The sequence below is a fragment of the Hyla sarda genome, chromosome 4 (assembly GCF_029499605.1).
Source record: "Hyla sarda isolate aHylSar1 chromosome 4, aHylSar1.hap1, whole genome shotgun sequence".
NCBI classification, from domain to species: Eukaryota; Metazoa; Chordata; class Amphibia; order Anura; family Hylidae; genus Hyla; species Hyla sarda.
In genome coordinates, this window is record NC_079192.1 from 335,723,045 (window position 1) to 335,743,678 (window position 20,634).

General features: G+C 36.1%; 1 protein-coding gene across 8 annotated transcripts in view; it reads left to right on the forward strand.

The window, feature by feature from the left end:
* The window catches only part of TENM2 (teneurin transmembrane protein 2), a 2,592,228-nt gene that overhangs the window by 578,013 nt on the left and 1,993,581 nt on the right, over positions 1-20,634 (forward strand). For all 8 annotated transcript variants that reach the window (XM_056575104.1, XM_056575105.1, XM_056575107.1 and 5 more), the window contains exon 3: positions 17,362-17,635. In XM_056575104.1, the coding sequence (XP_056431079.1) occupies positions 17,410-17,635 (226 nt within the window). In that variant the 5' untranslated portion in view covers positions 17,362-17,409. The remainder of the gene's footprint in view (positions 1-17,361; positions 17,636-20,634) is intronic.

Consider the following 20,634-nt stretch of genomic DNA (forward strand, 5'->3'; position numbering starts at 1 on the left):
GGTCTCCTCATGTTGTTGCCACCTCCAAGCTGGGTCATTCAGCCACTATATGGTCTCCTCATCATGCTGCCCCCACTTCCACGCTGTGTCATTCAGCCACTATATGGTCTCCTCATACTGATTGCACCAGGCTCTGTCATTGTGCCGCTCTGTTACAGTGATTCTAATAGTGATGCCTCTTATCTGCATGTCATACTGAATAACAGTATTATTTCACTAACCCAGCACACACCCTATCTGTGTTATAGCAAGGCAAAGTGTTCTACACCCCTATTGATGCTCTCTTTCGGCCAGAAATTGCTATTTTTTACTTGCGATTTGCCACAAATAAATTCAGACCAAAACATTTGGGGGGGGGGGGGGGGGGATTCGGCAAATCGTCCGAATGAAATGAAAAAAAAATTGCTCATCTCTGTACATGTTATAGACTGCTATAATGTTTACATTTATTTAAAGCTGTCAAACTGCTGTATTAAATCAGTATCAATAATAAATTATATAACACACGTTCATATAAAATTGTGAATAAAATGGTCGAATTTTAGAATTTTAATCCTGACGGACCCATGACATACTGATGCGTCATAGGTAGGATGAGGAAAATATGACACAGTCAACTCCAATGTTGCTAAATGGTTAAATGTTGTGATCAATAGTGATCATGGCATTTAAACAATATATGTAGGTAATCCATGTTTTTTTACTTTATTTTTATATGTCTGATGGTTCAAATTCAAATGAATCACAATTGAGCCTTGCATTTCTATAAATGAACCTAATAATCCTTAATATTTTAAGGCTATTTTTATGTGTACTCAAATTTAAGTGGAATTTTACATTTCCTTTCTGTATAATAGAAACTAATTGACTCTGGTTAAAAATAAAAACACCACAATATATGAATAAACCAAGTTAATTTTAAAGTCAGACTAGATCATTATGTTTTAGTCATATTTATTTTCTATACTATACTGAATAGACATGTCACAAAACTATGAACATTATATTATTATTAAACTAATAGTGAGGCTCTTAATATGATATTAGATATGGACATACTAGAAACAAGCCAAAGTTTTAGGGTTTATTATAGTTGGAAATTCTAAATAATTTTCTATTTTAAAATATAAGTGCAATAATGCTAAAGTGTCCCTGCCATTTTAACTAAATTTGTGCGGAGCAAAACTTTGTAATATATTTTATAAAAGAGAAATGTTGACTCTGAAAAACCAGTTCAATTTTATCTTGTGTTTACAAGATGTACATGTAGCTTACTGAGAGATTAGATTATATATTGCCCTTAAAAGGCTATGGCAAGGAAACTGGTCAAAAGAGAGATGTGTAGAGATCAGAAGCCAAAGATAACGAAAAGAGACTACAAAAGAGCTTACTTTGATTTTTAGATTTTACCCTAAGGCTTGATGTAAAGCTTAGAATGTTGACAACTGTTTTATAATGTCCTTGATTTTGCTGCTGCTGCATCTTAGAGTATGTGTATATATTTATATATATTCCTCATGTACATAGAAGGTAGCTTATCCTGAAACTTAACCTTGAACGGTAGGAATAGTGCCACAAATACATTCAATGTACTCCTTTAGATCACAGAAAACATAGTTTTAAAAAACATGCAGCCTACATATTAAAGGGATTATCCAGGAAAACCCTTTGTTTTATATATCAACTGGCTCCAGAAAGTTAAACAGATTTGTTAATTAAATAAAAAAATCTTAAACCTTTCAGTACTTATGAGCTGCTGAAGTTGCTCTCTGATGACACCTGTCTCAGGAACTGTCCAGAGACAAGCAGAGATGTCAGCAGAGAGCACTGTTGCCAGACAGAAAAGAACAACTCAACATCAGCAGCTGATAATTATTAGAAGGATTAAGATTTTTTAATAGATGTCATTTACAAATCTGTTTAACTTTCTGGAGCCAGTTGATGTATAAAAAAAAAAGTGTTTTTTTTCCTAGAATAACCCTTTAATGTTGGATTTTACTTATTATGGTATCCGATTTGTGTTCTTTAAATCCCACCATAGAGCTTCTACCTAATGTATTCAGTACTGGTGTCACATATGCTTAGTAATTCATTCCCATTGTCATAATGATTTGTACTTTTGTACATTCCAGCCAATAACATTGAATGCACTAGAAGCTTCTTCTTGTTATAAGATAAATCGTACTGTATCAGTAACTAATCTGTGAACCCCCTTCTTATTATAGAGTACAGTATTTTATCTAAAGTAGTTTGTACCCTGGAAAATAGGGCCTAATAGAAAGACCATGTATAATTATTAGAACATTTTATTATTAGACTAACAGACTGTTTGGTGGTTGTACCAGTTAATGATTGATTAAACCATTATCTTTGTCCTGTTAAATGTCCTATTCTTAAATCTATTCTTCATGCATATCTTCTAGGATACTCACTTTTTAAAACTTTTGTCAAGTTTAAATTGCACATTTAACCTCATTAGGTAAAGTGTTCTATAATGTTTGCAACTTTAACTTAATTTCCTCATGGTTGTGAAGGTATGTCAAAATTAAGTTGTTTTTCTACAGTGGTCATAAATTTATCACATGCAACTTTTGGTGAAAAGCCACAAAAAAAAAAAAAGGCATACATTGGCGCAAAAAGTTAAAAAGTCAAAGTAGAGGAACCATACAAAGTGGTGTACTGAAGTAATTATATTTTAAAAATGTGTACTAGCATCATATTTATCAAATACCATGTGAACATTTACCACATTTGGTGCACATACACATTACCACCACTCAAATTAAAGGTTTAGAAAAATTGTTCACCTACACCAACCTTGATAAATTCCATCCCCCCTTGTTCTTTAAATAGGCACTCTCATTAAAACAATTGTTTGCCATTGCACTCCTTATGGTAAATAAAAAGTATTTCTAATGTACATATTTAAAAAAAAGTTTTCTATGTTTTATTTGTGTTTAAAAAAGCTGCCACTAGGTGTCTCCCTACTTGTCCAGAGCACATTTCCCCCCATCTCTTGCACAGACTTTGGACTCCTGCTGGCCTGGCAGAAGTCCAAAATCAGGAAATGCAGTCTGGAGGGAGGGGAGGGGGTGCAGCCTAATCCAATCATATCTCATCTCACACTGAATTTCTCTGGGTTGTGTGTAGTAGAGTGAGGGAGGAAGTTCTTCCCTGTATGGATTCAGATGATGTCACGCCTGCTGGGTAACGCTACTTCCCAGTCTGTGAATCTGACTGAGACTGAGCAGAAAATACATAGCAATAGGGGGCAATGGGGGCAGTGAACTGGGATGATTATAAAATTTAACAAGATCATGAGAGGTACTCTTTAAATTCAATATTTCATTTTTTTTTCTTCAGCCTTCAGTTTAAGATTGTTGAAATACCATAGAATGAAAGAGATACTCTTCAATTTCATATATACCAATACCTTTGATTATAGGTACATTTTAAGACAGCAATACTTTTTTTTCTAGACTGCAAGAATGAGTGTCAAAACATGTAGTATGAGTATCAACACAAAAACCTTCAGTAGTTTTTGCTGTACCCTTCTTGACCCCATGAAAGTCAAATCTCCATGTACAGGCACTTTTCGGGTCTTAATACTGTAGTAAACAGGAGCTATGACATTTATCTAGAGAACATGCCACACCAGTGAAGAATGTCCTGTTAGTCAACAAAACTCACAAGCATTTTTTGTACAGGAATCCTCTGTTTACTCAATGTGTCTTGGCTTGTAGAAGTGACAAATACATGTACAGATTGTAAATACATTTAAATATATATATATATATATATATATATATATATATTATATAAGGTAATGTTACCATGTGAAATAGTGTCCCATTTCCACCTATAGTACATCACATGACACTCAGTCACTTGCAAGGTACATTAATCTGGAAAATAGTTAAAAAGTAGGCCTACATGCACTAATACCTTCTTCATTGTGCGAGTGGTCTGTCTTCATTTACTCTATTTATAATTGCAGGCAGTAGGTCAGATTATTTGAGGCAAAGCTCATCATCTTGCTAAAGCTGTTCTTGTTTCAGTACAAGTGGACTCTAGATACGGCACCTGCTAATGTGAAAGAAATTGAGTCGATCAAGTTACACAGTTTAAGTCGATCCCAGAAGACTTATTTCTCTGCACATTACAATCTAACACACCATATTAAACACAAATGTTCTGCATATAATTGCTTATCATGCTCTGCAAAGTCCACTTATCAGTATACGCTGTGCCGAAGGATACAGAATACTTTTTTTTAATGGATAGCTCATGATTTAGGGCACTTCGAACATTTGAATATTTATGAATCTGTAAAAAGCAGCCCAGGCTACTAGGTTCTTACTCAAGAAGTTCATGTAGTTTAGTGGTTTAACATAGAAAGCTTTGCATAAATTAACCTTAAGACAAGTAGAATAGAAATATATTTACTCTTTCACAGTCACATTCCAATATTTGGGGAAATATGAGATTTGCTGGGATGATTAAACTAGTATTAGATCAAAGTTTTAGTGCATCAGTGTATTTACTGACACTCCACTATGGGGGACATTTATCAAAGCATTTAGTAGTTTTTTTTTTGCTTAAAATTTTTGCAAAAAAGTCGCAAGTGCGCCTACTCTCTTTTTTCTGCGACTTTTTGATTGTGCAGTGTCCTAAGCAAAAAATAAAAATCTTGCTTACCAAATCAAAAAGTGATTTTTGACTTGCAGTGGTCAGAGATTCATCAAGTGCGAAAGTTGCAAAAAAGTCGCATTGCATGAAAAAACCTACTAAATTTACTCCAGCTCAGACATGGAGCAGAAAAGGCCAAAAAAATAAATTGCTTACATGAAAGAAATTGATGCCAATTGAAACCAATTGAAATTGAAATTGGTACCAATTGAAACCAATTGATAAATATGTCGCACATAAGCAAAAAAATTTAATTTTTTTTTTTATAATCAACTGGTGCCAGAAAGTTAAACATATTTGTAAATTACATCTAGTTAAAAATCTTAATTCTTCCAGTAATTATCTGCTGCTGTATACTACAGAAGTTATTTTCTTTTTGAATTTATTTTCTGTCTTACCACAGTGCTCTCTCTAGACACCTCTGTCCATGTCTGGAACTGTCCAGAGTAGGAGAGGTTTGCTATGGGGATTTGCTCCTGTACTGGACAGTTCCTGACATACAGCATACAGCAGCTGATAAGTACTGGAAGGGTTAGAATTTTTTAAAATAAGTAATTTAAAAATCTGTTTAACTTTCTGGCACCAGTTGATTTAAAAAGAAATCTATATGTTTTCCACCGAAGTACCCCTTTAAAAAGAAAAAGGGGAGCACTCCATAGAGTAGTATAGTTTGTGCAAATGTTGCTATAAAGTGCAGATAAGGGATATGCTTAAACCGAATAGTTGTGTACCCCATACTCAACCATGGCAAAGCATTTAGAGATATTGGTCGTTCTGCAGCCTTTTCACTCGACAGGAAACAAGTGTAGTAATATCTTGCTTCAGGGAGTTGTGCCCCAATTATCCACACCTCCCTGAAGCAAGATCATGTAAATTATTTAACAACTATATCCAACATTACAAATCTTTCTTTATAGATGGCTAAAAAGGGACACTTATTGAAATGCATGTAAAAATACACTAATACACTATGGGGAACATGTATCATCATTTGCTTTGATAAGCAAGTTCTAAAGTAATTTCACTAACACTGGGGGTTGATAAATTTGGAGCACATAAGCAAAACACAAAATTCGCAGATGAGACTTTTGTGAAACTTTTTTTGCGACTTTAAAATTTGCTCACATATGGTAGTTTTGTCCTCCAGGTCAGACCTGGACTAGACTTGCAGCTATTTTGTAGGGATTTGCAACTTTTGCAGCTTTTTGCTAACATGCAACATTCGCACATCATAAATTTGTGACCACTGCAAAGTGAAAGCTGAAATTTGCTTATGTAAGGCTGTTTGCAACTTTTTGCCTACCCACAAAAGTGCTGGGAAAAATACTTTTTTTTTGCTTTAGTTTTGCTTATGTGCTACTTATTTATCACACTTAGACGTGGGGGTTGATAAATTTGGAGCTCATAAGTGCAAGTCAAAGTCTTTTTTGCGACTTTTTAAATTTGCTCATGTAAGGGAGTTTTTTTTACTCCAGGTTGCCTTGTTGACTTGGAGTTGACTTTTTGTGCACCCAGAGTAAGCAAAAAAAAAAAAAAAAAAAGCTCTCAATATCTTGATAAATGTCACCCCTATCTGAATACTTTGGCTTTAAAAAATTTTTTAGATTCAGGTGGATCAAGTGATAAAATTCTGGCATGCACACTTTGAATTATCTCACCGGGGTGTTTAAGATTTCTTGGACTCTTGTGTAAATTTTTAATGTTGGTACTATTGTATATCCACAGATCTGCCTCCTGAATGTAATCTCCCCCACCCCTCCCTTTTTTTTATAATCACCAGCAGTTTTGTTTATAGTACCATCTTCTTGCCTGTGCTGCTACTGTTTTCCATGCTGTTTATATAGCATTTTGCAAACCCAGCATATAAATAACCCCTCCCTTCCCCATACGTCATCTGCCAACCAACCCAACACCTAAAGAAGCAACAGCTATTTTTAATTGTATAGTATGATGATGATGATTAATAATAATTCATTTTATCGTTTGATAGAAGCTTCTGCCTTTTGGTATTTTTAAGAGACCAAATTTCAAAGGACAATTCTTTTTGGCCAGATGACAGAATGTGAAATGCACTGTTTATTATGGTTTATGACATGATTAACATTTATAAAATATTTTCTCAATATAATGTTTTGATCTATATCCAACTGTGTCTTTTTTAAGATTTCCCAATCTTTCAGATGTTCAGTTGATGACTGATAAGCACTAATTTTGGCTTGTAAAGATTTTATCTTGGATCTTATTGCTACTTTACCAGTAAAGTACACTTGTGCAGACAATTTATACCATTTCTATTAAGTGATAGCTCCTGAGATTTAATTAGGTCTAGATGTTTTTAATATATGCATGTGCTTCCAATGTAGCCATTCTTGCAGAATGGCCAGTATGGCTTTTCTTTACATTTCCACCATTGTTCTTCTATGATCATATCTGCAATATTTAGAATTTGTACAATACAATATACTCTCTTGTCTAGTATGTAAAGACTCATAGCTGTTGTCTAGTTTAGTGTGATCTATTTTAAATATTTGTGTTGAATTTATATTTATGTCTTAATCTTTTGTTACTTGAACTGATATTGTTTTCACACATAGGGGGATTTATCAAAACCTGTGTAAGGCTAAGTTTCCACTTGTTTTTTTTTCTGGCAGTTTTTGGAAAACTGCCAAAGCAGTTTTTGAGCCAAAGTCAGAAGTGGATCCATAAGGGAGGAGATGTATAAGTCCTTCCTTTATATGTCCTATTCCTTTTGAATACATTTCTGGCTTTGGCTCAAAAACTGCAGTGGCAGATATCCAAAAACTGCCAGAAAAAAAACCAAGTGGAAACTCAGCCTAAAGGAAGAGTGGTGCAGTTGCCCATAGCAACCAATCCGATGAGTTTTTTCTTTTTTTTTTTTTTCATTTTTCACACAAGCATCTTTATAAATGAAAGAAGTAATCTGATTGGTTGCTTTAGGCAACTGCACCACTCTTCCTCTACACAGGTTTTGATAAATGTCCCCCTTAATACATTCATTGTGTACAGCAATACCATAGCTAGCGTCATCTTGATCACATATTGTGCCGCCATCCTGAAGTTACAGTAAATTATCCTAACACATTGCACAAACATTTTTTTTTTTACATTAATATCCAACAACCAGTACCAATGGTGCTATAAATAATAATCATCATCTCTGGTGCTTCAAGATATCATATTGCATCAAAGTTAACTAGTTGTACACATGTGATAAAGATAACCATGGCTACATATGTATATATTGACATTTGCCCTAACTTCTGATTTCTTTTTAGTTTTACTCAAATAATTCCAAATAATTTATGAACATTGTTTCTTGATACTGCTAATACTGTGTCTTTCATTAATAATTCAATTATAACATATGAGACATAAAATTGCATTGTGGGTTCCAGTTATGAATGAGCCCAAATAGTAGCAATTAACTGAAAAGATTACTCATTAATATAAATTGTGTTTTTTTTAAATCTAAAACCTGACTCAAATCATATCAAATCACAGAAATTATGATTAATGAAATAGAATAGAAATTATGATTAATAGAAATTGCCAGTTATTTTGCATGAAAATTGTGCTAACCAAAAATGACTGTTATGTATTTATATAAATTGTGAATTGCCAAAATTTAAATGGGGTAAAATTGGATATTTATCAATGATGTGTAATGAACATAAAACAGTTTTTGTTAAACTTCACAGAAAAAAAAATAATAATAATATGCAAGTATAGAATGTAAACAAACAACTACAATTAGAAAAAAGTCACTGATGTAGGAATAAACTAGTTATTTTTATTTATTTATTTCTTTACACTAAGCACATGGGAAGCAAAGTGGCTGTTCGGAAATAAGTCCGCTCTAGTATGATGTTACAAGCTGCTGTACTTAGGAACATTTGTGTCCTGGAGGCAGGGATCGAGCTGTCTATAGTCTCTTTGGAGAAGACAACTGCAGTACACTGGGCAGAGAATAGGGTCTTGGGCAGAATACTAAAATGGCAAGGGGAGAACCTTTATGATCAGAGTCACATGCTAGTTATGCAGTATTATGGTTATGTGACCACCCTTATTTTTCAATGACAGCAAGTTTCTGTTATCATGGTCATGTGACTCTGCTTTGATCTCCTTGAAAAAGTTCTGTCAGATTCGTGGCAGGCTTGCAGAGAACTACAGTTATACTTTTGTTTCTTAAACATAAGTTACATTTTTTTTTTTTAATATGTAAAAAAAATTAAGTGGCAGCAATGTAATGTCCTTTAAGAGGTATTTTCCAGTTGGCTGTCCCAAGTAGATTGTCAGCAAGACCACAGAAATACATTTATTGATAAGTAAAGTACAAAGCATTTGGAAAGCCTCTCTGTTTTTTGACCTTTCTCTTTATTCACATTTTGTTAGGTTGTGATCTAAAATGTTTTTGAAAATTCATAAAAAAATATTATTTTGCATAAACATAACTAGTCAAAACATTTGAGGGGTTACATGGAGGCAAGATCTGGAGAAGGGTACATAAAATTTGGCTGCACTGAAAGTTTCCTAGAGCGCAGTGGCCTCCAAAATTCCTAAATTGTAAAAGTTTGGAACAACGAGGACTCTTCCTAGAGATGAGTGTCCCACCAAAAGAAGTATTCCAAGCAGAAGGATCTTCCTAAGACCAATGGTCCCACTGGCAGAGCTACAAAGATCCTGTGTGCAGGTGGGGGAAGCTTGCAAAGGTCAATAATCACTGCAGTACTCCGCAATACTAGGCTTTATGGCAGAAAGTCCAAATAGAAGCCTGTCCTCGGTAAAAGACACATATAAGCCTGAAAAGAAAAAAACACCTAAAGGACTTTACAAGTTTGAAAAACATGATTCTTTAGAATTATTAAACCAAGATTAAACTTTTTGGCCACCATTCAGTCTAATTGTCATGTCTGGAGGAAAACAGGCACTGCTCATTTCCTGCCCAATGCAATCCCTACAGTGAAGCATGGTGCAGGCAGCATCATACTTTGGGGGTGTTTTCAAGTGATTGGGGCAAGGAGACTGGTCAGGGTTAAGGGAAAGCTGAGTTTGACTTAAACAAACAGCCAAGACAACACAGAGGTGGCTTATGGGGTGGAATTTCCTTGAGTAGCCCAGCTGGAGCCCTTAATTAAACCCAATTGAACATCTCTATAGAAACCTGATGATGGGTGCTGTCTTAATCCAACCTGAACTTGAGAGGATCTGCAGGGAAGAATGGCAAACATCTTCAAATCCAAGTGTGAAAATGTTATAACATCATATTCGAGAAGACTGGTGGCTGTAATCACTGCCAAAGATGGTTCCACTGAGTAAAGGGTCTGAGGACTTTTCAATAAATTAAAAAAGATTTATGAAATGTTGTTTTTATTTTGTCATTATGGCATATTGAGTGCAGAATAATGGAGTTTTTTTTTATTAGCACAAAGAGCAGCATAGGAAAATGTGAAAAAAGTGAAAAGGTCTGAAGACCTTCCAAATGCATGATGGATGACCATTGCAATATATATGCTAAACTTGTAATACTTAAAAGTTGACACAAAAATAGAATGTTATGAGGGAAAAAAAAATCTGTTTATGTTTTACATTTATTAAACTCTTCCCAAATTTTCAACATCTATTTTTAGCATGAACCTCAGACTACACAACACGGAACAAATGCACCCAGTATAATACACTTAAGCCCTAAACAATCAGTAAACTTGACAACTCAATAAAAATATAATAGTGTGGAAAACGATTTATGAAAACTAAAATGTCAGTGAACAGTTGACATTTCACTAGTTTGAATTAATATATTAGCTAAAAGTAGTGCAGGGTTTTACAAAAGCAAGTCATTTCCCAGACATGGTAAACAGCAGCCAGCATTACAGAAACTGCTGGATCTGATATTAAGTAATAGAAAAGCAAATTGGGGTGTGAATAAAAATATCTATGCACTTAGAGCATTTTTGGACCTTTCTCTGATTATGGCATTATGTTTTGCAGGGCTGGCAGGGCGCGTGGCAATAAAAAACACAATGACATGCCCTTATGGGCCATTAGAAAATGGCAGAATGCTGGCATATAATTCTTAAATTGATGTGATTTCATTACTCTTAAATTTTTTGAGATTAGGGGGATTGGGCTGCAGTAAATCTTTTGAATTTAATTTAATCTTTCACTTCTGTGCCAATGAATAAGCAGCCATTGGAGATAGCTGTTGATTTCTATACATATTATTATTTGAATTAAGCTTGTATTATTCCTACTAAAATCGCTCACATATAAACTTTATTTTTTATTTTCCCCTGACCATAAACAGAATAGAATTGAATGCCGCTACAGTGGTTGTGCTTTTTTTTTTTGGTACCTGTAATTACAGTGATTTTGGACGATGGTAAATTAGATATTTACAACAGTACAATATGTAAAGCCATTTCAGAATACTCAAGGCATTGCTTTGGTTATTTTTATTCGTTTTAGTAAAATTAGGTCCTAATAGCTGATTAACAAATAGCTCTTCTTCGATAAACCTTATGAGGGCTGAATAACTTAAGCATTTTCCTAGTATTTATTAAATGGATTTTTACTGAAGTAGAAAAATAAGGCTGGGTTCACATATATTAGGAGTCCGGCATAGTTTCTCTTCAGCGTGCACCGGAGGGAAACTAATGCTAGAACTGATCACATTTATTTGAATGGGACAGTTCACAATCATCCAGGGTCTCAATTTTTACGCCAGATGGTTGGACACACCGGAGAGCACCAGACAGGCAAATGCAGCTTGTTGCGTACCCCTGTCCGCCATCCAGAAACAATGGACGTTGGATGCCATACAACTGACAAGTTCTTATCAATTGTTGCATCAGTTGTATTGAGTTCTCCTATGCCGTATGTCGGACATATGTGAACGCAGCCTAAGGCTGGGTTCACACTACGTTTTCTCCCATACGGGAGCGCATCCGGCAGGGGGGAGCTAAAACCTCGCGCTCCCGTATGCCTTTCTATGCGCTCCCATATGTCATTCATTTCAATGAGCCGGCCGGAGTGAAACGTTCGGTCCGGTCGGCTCATTTTTGCGCCGTATGCGCTTTTACAACCGGACCTCAAACCGGTTGTAAAAGCGCATACGGCGCAAAAATGAGCCGACCGGACCGAACGTTTCACTCCGGCCGGCTCATTGAAATGAATGACATACGGGAGCGCATAGAAAGGCATACGGGAGTGCAAGGTTTTAGCTCCCCCCTGCCGGATGTGCTCCCGTATGGGAGAAAATGTAGTGTGAACCCAGCCTAAGACTGCTTTCTTCCAGAGTCAGAATCTGACCAGGGTTTGTTTATAGTACTACAGCTTAACTCCATTGAAGTATATATGGCCAAATTGCAAACCATAAAAAACAACAGTTTTAGTTTAAAATTGTGTACAATATCCTACCATGCTAGTAAAGCCTCAACAGGCTCAAAACCACTCATAACCACTGATGGCAACACAAAGACATGTGTGCTACAGCCCTGGTATAAGTATAGCCTATTCTCTCACAAGATAATATCATAAAGATTAGTTTTAAATAAGGTTAATGAACATAATAGGACTCTATTCAGTAACCTTTTATTGACTGTCCATATAACTTTTTAACCCCTTAAGGATGCAACCCATTTGGGCCTTAAGGACGCAGATCATTTTATTTTTACATTTTCGATTTTTCCTCCTCGCCTTCAAAAAATCATAACTCTTATATTTTCATCCACAGCCTAGTATGAGGGCTTGTTTTTTGCGCGACCAGTTGTCCATTGTAATGGCATCACTCACTTTACCATAAAATGTATGGCGCAACCAAACAAATACTATTTGTGTGGGGCAATTAAAAACCGCAATTCTGCTAATTTTGGAAGGTTTCGTTTTCACGCCGTACAATTTACGGTAAAAATGACATGTGTTCTTTATTCTTTGGGTCAATACTATTAAAATGATACCCATGCTAACCTACTTTTCTATTACTGTTGCACTTAAAAAAAAATCACAAACTTTTTAACCAAATTAGTACGTTTAAAATCCCCTTATTTTGAAAACCCATAACTTTTTAATTTTTCCGTATAAGCGGCAGTATGAGGGCTAATTTTTTGCACTGTGATCTGTACTTTTTATTGATACAATATTTGCTTATATGAAACTTTTAATATATTTTTTATGAATTTTTTGGGGAATAAAAGGTTATAAAAAAGCAGCTATTTCAGACTTTTTTTTTTACGTTCACGCCGTTCACCGTACGGTACCATTAACATTTTATTAGTTCAGATATTTATGCACGCGGCGATACCAAATATGTATATAAAATATTTGTTTAACACTTTTTGGGGGTGAAATAGGGAAAATGGGACAATTTACGTTTTTATTGGGGGGGGGGTTCACATTTTTTTTACTTTATTATTTTACTTTTTTAACTTTTATTTTTACATTTTAATAGTCCCCATAGAGAAGACTCCCAGAAGGCAGCGGAGGCAGGTGAGGGGACCTCCGGCTGCCTCCGGCTGCCGTGCTGGATGATTGAATCACCGCGGCAGCGCTGCGGGCAATCATCCATTTAAGTGACCGCGATGCTGCAGATGCCGTGATCTGTATTGATCATGGCATCTGAGGGGTTAATGGCGGACATCCGCGGGATCGCGGGTATCCGCCATTACAGGCGGGTCCCTGGCTGTGATCAGCAGCCGGGACCTGCTGTGCATGATCCGGGCATCGCTCCGATGCCCGCGGTTATGCTTAGGACGTAAATGTACGTACTGGTGCGTTAAGTGCCACGTCAGCAGGAGGTACATTTACAGCGCTCGTCATTAAGGGGTTAAAAGATTTCTGACCTAGACTGAATGCCTTTTTACAGTAATATGGAATAGGTTGAAATAGCCCAGCAAGTCAGGAGCTTAGCTGCTACATTACAGTCAAGCCCACTCTAAATGCCAAGAAAGAGAAACCGCCACTTCTGGTAGTTTGACTACTCAGATGCTGCAGTAAAATCTAAGGGGAACATTGAATCTAAGGAGTTTTTGCTAGATGCTGATGGCTGTGTGTACCTATTTGGTAGTGCAAGGAATCAAATCATTGTCCCATTTCCATCCCAATATCTTGCACTGCAACCAAAAATAGTACAATGATGCAAAAACAAGTGCAAGTATACAATGAAAAAGCTGTGTTGTTTCCATAAGCTCTACATCCCCTTCAAACAGCTAATCGGCAGTGGTGGCAAAGTCAGACCCCTGTTAACCTAATATTAATGTGGGATCCAAAGATTAGAATGTCAGTTTTAACAGGATGGATATCCCCTTTCGAGGCTGTTAGAATTCAACTGAAGTATAAGCAGGTAGGAAAAAGTTTTAGGGATTTTTTGGCACATTTTTCAGGTGAATGACACTAAGCTGCAGTACCAGACACAACCTATGGAAAATATTAACATTATTGGCCCTATATTTCTCATCTCATAAAATCCAATTCAAGCTGGTTATTTAAACAAAATACTTTAATCCCCCCCCCCCCCCCCAATATGTCTTCTAGTATGTAGTGTGGGTGGGTACTGTACCACTTTCTGCCAGGGAACTTACAGTAAAGCATGTTAGATGGCAGGGTAGGGTACAAACAATCCCTGCTACAGTGAAACCTAGATTGTTAATCCCCTTGCTTCCAATGTCAGGACTGCTAACTACGTTGTCACTTCTGATTATTTAATCACAATTCATCATACTGTACTCCGCTGCTAGTGTTTAATGAACCAAAAGCTATTAGGACATTCATTATTAATGAGCAAAAAAATGTTCAGCAACACATGTTGGCATAGTGAGCAATTTCATTCAAAAAGCGTAATCTTTTATTCAAGCTTAACGGAAAATATTTATTTCTATACCCTGATATTACATAAGCAACCACTTTTACTGGAAATCCAATTTCTATACATATATTTTCTGATGAGTGGCAGAATTATAGAACCCCAGGGGGTAAGTCATTACTGTTCTGCTGCTCCGTGTTAACAGTTTGTATGCACAATTAATTTTTGCCTCAAGAACTTACAATTCAATTAAAGCCACAAAGAACCGTCACCGAGAAGCAGATTATTAGTCCTGTCAGTTTACAAGCGATTAGTCCAATATTAGCAGATATGAGTTGAATTGTGTAAAATATATTGTGAGGCATCAGAATATAACAAATAAATGACCCTTGGATCCCAAAAGCAGATATGCTTAACGCTGAAGTTAGAGATTAATGTATGAAAGAAGAAGTGCTACACTTTTTATGTCGGCTTGATAAAAAGATGCATGAAACTCTCGTAAAACTAGACAAGGTGCAATGTATTGAAGCAAACTGAATTACTGTGTTAAGAGAGCTGAACAAAAGACTATTTGATCATTTTATTTTACTATGCATATTCAGCTTTGAGAATTGTCATGAAAACAATGTCATGAAATAATATGACTATTTGTAGCTATTCATGCTGATCTCTGGAGATTTCCTATCCGTCCCAAAACAGAAGAAAAACAGAGAAATGCCGTATCATTCAGACATGAGATTCCAGCGTGAGAATAGATAACAGTTTGTACTGTAGCAAAAAATAGATTGAAAACTTCAAGTACTCATTAAAAAGAGATAAATGCTTTGAGAGCCTTTCAATGTACATCAGTAGACCTTGCTGGGCACTCCTCTGATCATCAAATGTGACTTCAGCAGTTGTAATCTACTAATAGTGCAAATTAACAGCTCATCTATGACTCAGGATTTGGCTCATTTGTTAATCTAACTTGCTATCCCTGCAGCAAAAAGCAAACTTAATACAAAGGATTGTATTGATTAAACTCACAGCAGCCATAATGTGCCAGTGATCTGTGTAATTCAACCTGTGCTAGAAATCCATTCCTTTCTGCTGCAAACAAGACCATAAAGCACATTTATCATGGAAAACATCAACATTGTGTTAACTAGATTATCAATTTAAGTTTTTTTCATACAATGTTTTGGTGTGTTGGTGCAATGGATATCAGAATTCAAGCTTTTCTGAACACAAATAAAAAAATTGGGGTATTTACTAAGATTAGCATCTCACATGCCAGTCTTAAGTAATCCCCCGCCAGCGCATCGGCAAGTTTGGATATCTAGACATGCGGTTCAAGGCCTTCTTTAGATCTCCTTTGCTGCCATGACATATCCGCTGGTACAACCAGCCACAGACAAGCTGTGCCGATAGAGTGCCGATAGAATAGATTCATGCAAAACATATATAATGAAATCCTGGGGGGGCTCTTTTTTTTTTTTATAAACAATCATTTGATCGAATATATATATATATATATATATATATATATATATTCCCCATAATAAAAATTCCAATCACTATCTTCTCCCATTTTTCAAATTAAAGAAATCTAAGCAAAAGTCTAAGCAAAAAAAAAAGTGATTAAAAAGTAACGTCTTCACTGAAATTGGGCCAATAAAAATTACGGCTCACTTTTTTTTTCATTTTTTTATTTATCTTTCTCAAAGTACCTATATGGAGCAATAAAATAAAATTAAAACAGTTTTGTATCAAGAAACAAAACGTACACAGAAAACTGTTTTTAAACAAAATATAAATGGCATACAGTAAAATAATCCTCACTGATTTGGTACAACAGTCTTTAATTTTGGTTGTGCAAGTAGAAAAAAAAGGCCCCCATCTTTTTTTTTTAACCTACCTCATCATTGCCCAAAATATAGTGTTTATATTAAAATTAAAGTGGGAGGCTAACATACAGTATGTTTAGCTCAAAATTATAAGCTTAGAAAGTATAATATGTCTTACAAAAAACAAGCCCTCAATCAGTGCTGTGTTAAAGCAAAAAAAAAAAAAAAAGAGAGAGAGAATCTGGTCCTTGAGCCCCAAAAATTATCTTGTCCTTCAGGAGTTAAAGTGTACCTATCCTTTCAGGTATCTTTTCATGATAAGCTGCCCTGCCTGTGTAGATGAGAAGCTGCATTATTTCTGGCCATAATATAATTTTTATATGTCATTTTTAGCAGATTTCTGCTCTGCAAATGTCATCTAAATTTGCAGTTCTCCTAGAGCTGGTTGATGGAGCCTGATGTCCATGTTGTGCCATACACTGTACATGTAGAGGAGGAGATCCTGCCCTTCTATGTCTCTATACACAGCCTAAACCGCAACAGGTGCAGAAAGAGAAGTCTAAACTGTGTAAAAACCCCTGGAGTGATATCTCTTACTTACAAAGTTGTCTGTCTCTCTGCAGCCTATTTATGTTCACAGGCACTTCTCCTGTAATCTTCTTCCTCCCTCCTCCTTTCTCCATAGACTTATATTGCTTGTCTTGCAGTCCATGTACAAAGCTGAGCTAATTTAAGAAAGAATATACTTGTTCTATTGATCTATGCAAATTTTTTTCAAACGACCGTGTCTATTTAAGAGACTGGACATTGACACAGAGTGTAGATAGGAATCACTAGAGAGACTTTTTTCTTTCTTTTGCAGAAGAGCCGTTTTTGTGTTGCTGTAGACAGTGAACAATACATTTAATCAATATGGACTCTGTAATTAAAGTATATGGGATATATACAGCAATTTCAAATCAGTCTTAAATCTTTATAACAAACCTAAAACTTTTCTTTAATTGTTTCCTTCTTCTAATTTCACTGTAGGTTGAAGGGAACTTTCAAGCATCCAACAAAAGACTTGCTACTAACAAAATGGATATAAAAGACCGAAGACACAGATCTTTGACTAGAGGTCGCTGTGGAAAAGAATGTCGATATACCAGCTCATCATTGGATAGTGAGAACTGCAGAGTGCCTACTCAAAAGTCGTACAGCTCCAGTGAAACATTAAAAGCTTATGATCATGAAAACAGAATGCATTATGGGAACCGAGTTTCTGACCTAGTTCACAGAGAGTCAGATGAGTTTCCGAGGCAAGGTATGTCTGTCTTACTGTAAAGGTGCCTGACCTTTCTGTCAGCTTATTACAGCTTTGTTAAATGGATGTAACAAATTGCGAGTGCAACTCTTTACTGTTACATTCTATTTGCACCCATCTTGCAGACTGTACTGCTTCAGGGATACACTGCTTAAAAACATTACTTTTGCTATTGTACAAGTGCATTTTCTGTTTTTAGTTTGACAATGAGAAGTGTATCTTTAAGACACAGAAAAGCTGCCCTGTACTTTAGTTCTCTGTATTAAAGCTTCAGACAGAGGAAATCTTCATGTATAATGTCAGTGAAATAACTCTACTTAGCAGACAGTTACAACATTATTTAATAGATTATTGTTAGGATAAAAAAGGAACATACACAGGAAGAAATATGGAATGAAAGCTCACCATCGCTGGGTAGGAAAACAAGACCATCTTCAGGGTTAAAACCGAGCCATATCCATAACATGCACATGGATAATATAAGACGAGGGAGGGAATGGGCAGTATAAGAAGCGTGAAAAGTGTGTGCATTACCAATAAAGGTAAATGTATACTCGTATAATTAGAGTCAGTGGTGGTGGTGCAATGTATCTAGTAAATAGCAAAATAACTAGTTTTACTTTTACACAGAGACTTATAAAGCTAAGAATACATCGTTCAGGGCCCAGTAAAAGCATCTTTATTCAGACCAATATATGTTATAAAAAAAACTAATTGTTATTAATATACTAATTTATCCAAAGAGTAAATGACTGAACAGAAAGTGGATAGATGGAAAATGCCAAGAAATAGAAAATGACAGGTGGTATTGAATAAACACAAGTAATCACCATGTCCCATAGTAATAGAAGTAATAAAGCGAATGAAAGGCTAAATAGATACAAACAACAAAAAGAATGAGAAAAGTAAATTCATACAAAATAAAGAACAAGAGCAAATAATTTTGATGCAGTTTAAGAATTATCCACCATACCAGTCTAGCATTTGGACAACAGCTTACTCTTGTGTGGTTGGTGAATATTAAAGCAGCCACGTGCTGATCACAGAGTTTGTACAAATTAAAATAAAATATATCTCCATACAATACTTAAATGGGCACTGTCCTTAAACATGATTTTTGCCTAATATGCCAAATAAATAACTTTTGTAATTGGCTTCCATTAACACACAAAAAAATGCATGTTAGTTTTTCTGCTGTATACTTCTGGCCACCAGGGGTCTCCCTTCTTGGCCAGAACACATTGGGGGAGATTTATCAAAGTTGTCTATGTCCCGCATCAATATAGACCAAACTACAGAGGGTTAGTCTGGTCTATTGTGCACCTAATTTATCAAATGGCGCACAGCTCTTGATAAATTCTGTGCACAGACTGCATGATCTATGCTTTAGTCTATATTTAAACCTGCTCCAACATGGTCTGACATTTCAGCGTACTTTCAGCCTATGCGACTTGTCGCTGAAAAGTCGCACTTGATAAATTCATCACCAATGCATTTTTCAATGCATTTCAGTCTAAAATAGACTTGCATGCATCATGTTCTAAAAATCCTCTAGAGCAAAAGTCGCAGAAAAGTCACACAGATTTAGACTGCAACTTTCTGTGCGACAAATTTAGACGAGAAAAACCAGTCTAAATCCTTTGATAAATCTCCCCCATTCTGTCTGGTCAAAATCTCAGATTTTAGTCTCCTGCTTGTAAATTGGGAAAGACCAAACTCCGGAAATGATGTCTGGCCATAGGTAGTGCACAGCAGTGTGGCTCGCATGGCAGATCTTTTCTCCTATATTCCTCCTCCCTGTACAGTACGCGCAGTGCTCAACAAGGAGGAGGAGACTCCAGAGCAGCCTGCTATGCCATTTGCTAAGCATCTCTGCACACTCCTGACATGGAGCGCAGCAGAGATGTGAGGGTGGAAGCGGACCCCCAGCAGGCTTCAGTGACGTTGGGTCTACTGGGGCACGTCCAAATCCTCCTGCTGGCAGCTCACTCTATGTGAGTAATAAGAAAAGGTATTATACAGAGCTTTTTAAAGCTCTAAAAAAATAAGGGCAGGGGGTGTTAGGTGTATTTAGGGTACATAGTGGGAGTTAGTTTAGGATAATTAGTTTAATTACAGGTACTCTTTAATATAATGTGTGTGAAGAAACTGACCTATGGGGTATTTGCCTGAGGAGATGCACCCGTTATGGAGGTCATGTCACATGACATTCCATGACTATTGTATGAATGTGCTTGTCACAGTGATGTCATTTGGCATAGACAGATGTTTTTATTGAGGACCATTGGCAAATACTGCCAGCCCAAACTTTAATTGCTGCATACATAAAGTGTTAGTAAAAGTAAGGGAAAGAAATGGATAACCTTCTAGAATCTTATTTTCCACATGGTCCCAGCCTGCCGGCTGGTTCATTATGCACAAGGCGGAGGCGGCACAAGCTCAGAGGTTCCTGCCATTCACAGCTTCTGTCATCCAATCCGTGCCCCAATAGCTTGAATGCAAGTTGTCATTGGGTTTCCAAGGCAGCCAAGGGCCCAATGTAGGATGGCCAATCATCATGTGCAGAAAATTCACAGTCAGAAAATAAAAAGGGATTTAAAAAAACAAACAAAAAAAAATTAATTATTTGGTTTTGATGAGTGGAAAGTATAAGTGATATATATATATATATATATATATATATATATATATATATATATATATATATATATTTTAAACAATCATCCAAGTATTAGAACGAAGATAGAAAAATGTACCATATACCAGCCATACACTCGAACACATTGATTGTTGCACCTGCATAGTGGTTCTCTAGCAGTGCCCACCCATTTTTCTACTTCTATTTAAATCATTCAAGTATGTTAACCTGTTAGGGATGAAGGGTATATTGGCACGCCCTTGCATCCCCGTACTTATGGACATAGGGCATACCTGCACACCATTACCGGTGTTTAAAGCACACTCACAGGCTGAGCGTGCTTCAAACTCGGTGGGTCCCA